This window comes from Cervus canadensis, chromosome X, assembly GCF_019320065.1.
Source record: "Cervus canadensis isolate Bull #8, Minnesota chromosome X, ASM1932006v1, whole genome shotgun sequence".
In the NCBI taxonomy this organism is placed as follows: Eukaryota; Metazoa; Chordata; class Mammalia; order Artiodactyla; family Cervidae; genus Cervus; species Cervus canadensis.
The window spans coordinates 30,393,318-30,399,551 of record NC_057419.1 but is presented as its reverse complement, the minus strand read 5'-3'; the positions used below and the strand labels follow the sequence as shown (position 1 = coordinate 30,399,551).

Genomic DNA, 6,234 nt, shown 5'->3' with positions numbered 1-6,234 from the left:
TATCCGCTGGATCATCAAAAAAGCAACAGAGTTCCAGAAAAACATTTCTGCTTTATTGACTACGCCAAAGCGTTCGACTGTGTGGATCACAATAAACTGTGGAAAATTTTGAAAGAGATGGGAATACCAGACCACCAGACCTGCCTCTTGAGGAACCTATATGCAGGTCAGGAACCAATAGTTAGAACTGGACATGGGACAACAGACTGGTTCCAAATAGGAAAAGGAGTACGTCAAGGCTGTATATTGTCACCCTGCTTATTTAACTTATATGCAGAGTACATCATGAGAAACGCTGGGCTGGAAAAAGCACAAGCTGGAATCAAGATTGCTGGGAGAAATATCAATAACCTCAGATATGCAGATGACACCACCCTTATGGCAGAAAGTGAAGAGGAACTAAAAAGCCTCTTGATGAAAGTGAAAGAGGAGAGTGAAAAAGCTGGCTTAAAGCTTAACATTGAGAAAACTAAGATCATGGCATCTGGTCCCATCACCTCATGGGAAATAGATGGGGAGACAGTGGAAACAGTGTCAGACTTTATTTTTCTGGGCTCCTAAATCACTGCAGATTGTGATTGCAGCCATGAAATTAAAAGATGCTTACTCCTTGGAAGGAAAGTTATGACCAGCCTAGATAGCATATTAAAAAGCAGAGACAGTACTTTGCCAACAAAGGTCCGTCTGGTCAAAGCTATGGTTTTTCCAGTGGTCATGTATGGATGTGAGAGTTGGACTGTGAAGAAAGCTGAGCGCTGTAAAATTGATAGTTTTGAACTGTGGATTTGGAGAAGACTCTTGAGAGTCCCTTGGACTGCAAGGAGATCCAACCAGTCCATCCTGAAGGAGATCAGTCCTGGGTATTCATTGGAAGGTCTGATGCTGGAAGCTGAAACTCCAGTACTTTGGCCACCTCATGCGAAGAGTTGACTCTTTGGAAAAGACCCTGATGCTGGGAGGGATTGGGGGCAGGAGGAGAAGCAGATGACGGAGGATGAAATGGCTGGATGGCATCACCAACTCGATGGGCATGAGCTTGATTAAACTCCGGGAGTTGGTGATGGACAGGGGGGCCTGGCGTGCTGCGATTCATGGGGTCGCAAAGAGTCGGACATGACTGAGCGACTGAACTTAACTGAACTGAAGTCTTGTGGGACTGAGCACTTCACCTGTGGAATCTGATGCTATCTCCAGGTAGATAGTGTCACAACTGAGTTGAATTGGAGGACACCAAGCTGGTGTCCTGAGCATTGTTTGGTGGTGTGGAGGCAAATTCTTTCCTCCACACATTGGAATTGGGTCCGGCAACCTATTAGAAAGACTAGGTTGAGGTACAACAACAACATATCCTACCAAAAAGCTACTGTGGTAACATCAGCTCCAAATGAGAAATAAATGTCTTCAATGTGTTAGAGCTAGAAAGGCTAAACTCTCAAGATTAACTAGTCACATCTTATAGATGAGGAAACTGAGGACTGAGAGGTGATATGTCATATCAGTGATGACAGAGCCAGGTATGGGACCCTCTGGTGTCTTAAGCTCCCACCTCCACCTTGCACACATACCTGCAGTCCAGTGTTTTTCTACTAAATCATACTGTTTCTCTAGACTACCCTATTGGCCACTTATGGTTCTTTAAAAATGCAGCTGTTTAATGAGAAATAAGGTATCAAACTTATCCAGAATATAAATCTACATTGAAGTTAAAATACAAGGTCACAGGACAGTTAAATCAGTGTACATATAGACTGACCCAGTCTAGGCACTGCTATTGGGGCCTAAGCAACTGAAAGGTTTTTCTCTATTTGATCCGTCATTAATTTTGCTCAATTCATATGGGAGTGTAGTTAAACTAAGAGATTGATATTGTGGTTAACACATTAGTTATTAATTTGAAAGTTTTAAAGACCATCATGCAAGTTATAAGGGCTTCCCTGGTAGCTCAGTTGGTAAAAAATCTGCCTGCAATGCGGGAGACCCCGGTTTGATTCCTGGGTTGGGAAGATCCCCTGGAGAAAGGAATGGAAACCCACTCCAGTATTCTGGCCTGGAGAATTCCATGGACTGTATAGTCCATGGGGTTGCAAAGAGTTGGACACGACTGAACGACTTTCACTTTGCAAGTTATAAAAGATGAAGTAGTTATGATCTATGGATGGAGGTTGTCCATCTCCCATCATTGCCTGGTAATGACTTTACCTAGTCCATATTCTATGGAGTCTGGATGATCATCATCTCCATCTTGGCTGACCTTCTGGAGATGCTGCAGATAGGCATCAGTATGGAAGGTGGCCATCTCCTCCATGGAGGCCACTTTGGGCTTAACTATCCTAATAATAACAGAGAACAAAGAGAGGTGAGTGAGTCAGATCCAGATTATGCCAAAACCTGGAAGCAGGAGCCAAAACTTCCAGCTTCTAGTTCCAGGGGGCTGAAGCAATAAACATTTTCCTCCACTGGACTACAGTCTTCATTTTCTCACATCCACTGCATTAAATAGGGGTGACAGGATAGATATGTCCCTTAAGTTTAAGTTTGATCCCTAGGTTGGGAAAAATCCCCTGGAGGAGGAAATGGCAACCCACTCCAGTGTTCTTGCCTGGAGAATCCTCATGGACAGAGGAGCCTGGTGGGCTACTGTCCATGGGGTCATAAAGAGCCAGACATGACTGAGCAACTAAGCACAGCATATATATATATATATATCTGAATCACTTTGCTGTACATCAGAAACTAAACAATGTTGTAAATCAACTATACTTCAATAAAATAGAATTTAAAAAATAATATGTATTTTAACAAGGTGATTCCTATGCACATTCAAGTTGAAAATGCATGACCTAGGTCACAGGGAGGCAGTGGTGGGTTTTTTTGTTGCTGAAAGGAAACATGCCCATGAGTCTTTTATGAATTAATATGGTTATGTAGGCTACTACCATTATCAAGCAGTCTCAGCCTTAAAAATTAAATACATATAGCCAAGATCCAAGGAGTCTTACTTCTTCTTCAAGAATACATATCCACACCCTTAGAGGTGACAAGTCTGTTTAATAAAATAAAATTTTATGGTTTCTTGTACCATGTTTCCCAGCCCTAATTGTTCCCTCTTCTAATATTCTTCCTCTTGTGTGTGGTAGTCACTCAGTCATGTCCGACTCTTTGTGACCCCGTGGACTGTAGCCCACCAGGCTCCCCTGTCCTTGGTATTCTCCAGGCAAGAGTACTGGAGTGGCTTGCCATTTCCTTCTCCAGGGGAACTTCCCAACCCAGGGATTAAACCTGGGTCTTTTTTTTTTTTTCTATTGCACTGCAGGCAGATTCTTTACCATCTGAGCCACCAGAGAAGTCCCCACTCTTCCTCTTAACAAATCCTTACTAAAAGCCTCCCTACTTAACAAGAAAGACAGTTTTATTTTTATTTGATTTCTTGCCTGTCTTAAATTAATTTTTAAATGCTAAATAGTTTCATGAAAGGCAAGTAGTTTCTCTATTTACCAAACATATAGGCTAAAAAATGGTTGAAAAACATTCATAAAGAAGATACTCAATAAATGATTTTGTTAATAATAAGGATAAAATTTACACTACCATTTGGGAGATAAACGAAGCCTATCACACTAGCCAGCATAGACATGCTCACCTAATTGGCCAGGGAATGTCAGAAATACCCCTACAAGTGTCAGGGTTATATTTACTCTTATAATGACAAACAGCAAGTTCAGTTTTTTTTTTTTTAAAGAAGCACTTAGCTCTGTGCTGAATTCTGGCCTTCATTCCAGGAATTTCCTTTGGTTTTGACTGTCTCTAGGCTCATCATTTAAGTTTGGTGGTGGTAATGGTGTGCCTAAAAGTCTTAAATTGAATCCATACTCTCAGATCTGGCTTGGGGGAAAAAAAAGCAAGCAAACCAGACCATCTCCCAGCTGAAGGTATTTTTTATCAGATAGGTTTTAGTACCTATATGTTCTAACCCCCAAACCTCCACAAAATACCTATCCCTAGGATATTTCCCTCCCAGCAATAAAGACCTATTTCTTAACTGCTTCAAGCACTTTTTTTTTGAGTTTTCTTAATTCTTCAAGAGCTTTTATTAGGCTACAGGCCGATTACCAACACTGTGTATCACACACACAAAAAAGAGAAAACTTTTTTAAAAAGTACCATTCTCTCACTAATTAGCCCCACCGGTGAAGCAGGACATTAAGGCTATGAACACATGGGTTCAGGGTCCTGTTCAAAACACAACTTACCTCATTTGCTTATGCAGTGCATATGCTTCAATCAAGGAATGTACCATACTGGCCTAAAAACATCAGCAAAAAAAGGGGATAAAGACAGAAATGGTCTCTTACATGTTTTAATTCAGAGAAATCCCATCGACTTAATCATCCCAAACAAAGAAACTAACTTTTAACTCCCCTCCCTTCTTTTTATTTAACAGTTTACAAAGCACTTTAGATAATACAGATACATTGTATTTAAATCACTAAGGCGAAAGCTACCAGGTCTTACGGAGGTGATGGAACACTTTTCTCCCTCCGCTTCTTCTCCCCTTTGGGGATCCCTGGCAGTAGAGACACCATCTCCTCCGTGCGATCACCTCCCCCGCACCTCCATCCCACCCCCACCTGTCCGTTGGACGCCCAGCTGCGCTCTCCGGAAACTCTTAAAGGGAACACTTCCTCCATCACCTGGTACAACTGTTCAAATTTCTGTTGAAGATTTCCCCTAGCCCTGTGTCCTCTTCGCTTCCTAATGCCCTCACGTTCACTGTTCCCTCACCCCCAAAACTCAAATCACTAAGGCGAAAGCTATCGGGCCTTATGGAGGTGATGGAACACTTCTCCCTTAGCTTCTTATCCACTTTGGGGATCCCTGACAGTAGAGACCCCATCCCCTCCGTGCGATCCCCTCCCCCGCACCTCCATCCCACCCCCACCTGTCCATTGGACGCCCAGCTGCGTTCTTAGGAAACTCTCTAAAGGAACACTTCCTCCATCACCTGGTACAGGTGTTCAAATTTCTGCTGATTTTCCCCAGCCCTGTGTCCTCTTCGCTTCCTAATGCCCTCTCGTCCAACGGCCCCTTACCCCACCCCCAAAACTTACGGCGATCACCCCAATCTTTCTTACCCGTTTGGGGACTTTGGCCAGGGAGTCGCACATGCTAACATACTCGGGACTGTAAATGTAAACTGGGGGCAGCGACTGCCCACCGTCCGCCGGTTCCTCCGACTCCTCCATCTTCCACTTACAGCCGTTTCGGAGCCACCGTCCGGATCCGGCTTTTTTCGGACTCAGCTTGGGCTCGGGTTCCTGCTCCAACTGATCGGCCGCAGCGGTGCTCCTTGGTCAACATTCCCTCCTAGTCTCGAGATCGCCAGTGGCACTGGTCTCGCTCCCCATCCAATTGGAGGAATGCATGGGCCTCCTCAGGCCAGAACCCCTTCATTTAGTGACTACAGTTCAAAAACGGGAGGTCGGGAGAAATAAAAGTCCAAATAGCTGCCAACTAGGGCCGATATTTTATGGTACAATTTAGCACAGTCAAAATTAACCATCCTTGTTGCCCTACGGGGCCATTTGAGATGAGGTCAAACCAACTTCCGAGCATGATGGGAGATGTAGTTTCGAGGGATTTGAGTAGCGGAAGAGCGGGGGTTAATTAGTAAAATAGCCGCGAATTTGAGATTTAGCACTTAAAAAAAAAAAAAAAAAAAACCGAAAAAGAAAGAAAACCTCAAAACAGTCTCAACGCTTTATGAATTGCCTCAATCTGCGAATACACCGACATTAATATCTAAAGACGGACACAATGTGGCCACTAAGAGCCCAGGACCACCCAACTGCCTCAGACGGACTTTTTTTGTTGCGGGATTAATTAATGGTACCAACGGTTTAAAAAATTTACACAGAAAATTCTGTGCGAACTTGGTTTACTGCTTTTCATTATTATCTGTCCGTGTCCATGTAAAAGTTAACAATCCCAATAATTTACTCTGGCAAAGCTGGTACTACTTTCTCAAGAGGCTGCCTGGTATTCTGTAAATTGCTTGGTAGATTCCAATCAAGCAATAACGTCAAATCACTCTTTGAAAACTGATGTGGAGTAAGATACTCTCGATGATGTTGGAAACTGTAGCTCCTCTTCCTTTCTTCCTTTTGTCTTTGCAGCTATACAAGGGTTAGGGAAATATTTTATGTTTAATGTGAGGGTTCATAAAAACTATTTTAT

The 6,234-nt window shown here is 43.1% G+C and overlaps 1 protein-coding gene across 1 annotated transcript in view; it reads right to left on the bottom strand.

Annotated features, from left to right (window-relative positions):
• Positions 1 to 5,564, bottom strand: part of LOC122435473 (histone deacetylase 8-like) — a 26,028-nt gene extending 20,464 nt beyond the window's left edge. Inside the window, exons 1-3 of the mRNA XM_043459677.1 lie at positions 5,133 to 5,564; positions 4,251 to 4,303; positions 2,200 to 2,330 (exon numbers count right to left, since the gene is read on the bottom strand). Of these exons, the coding sequence (XP_043315612.1) occupies positions 2,200 to 2,330; positions 4,251 to 4,303; positions 5,133 to 5,243 (295 nt within the window). The 5' untranslated portion in view covers positions 5,244 to 5,564. The remainder of the gene's footprint in view (positions 1 to 2,199; positions 2,331 to 4,250; positions 4,304 to 5,132) is intronic.
• Positions 5,565 to 6,234: the final 670 nt, after the last annotated feature.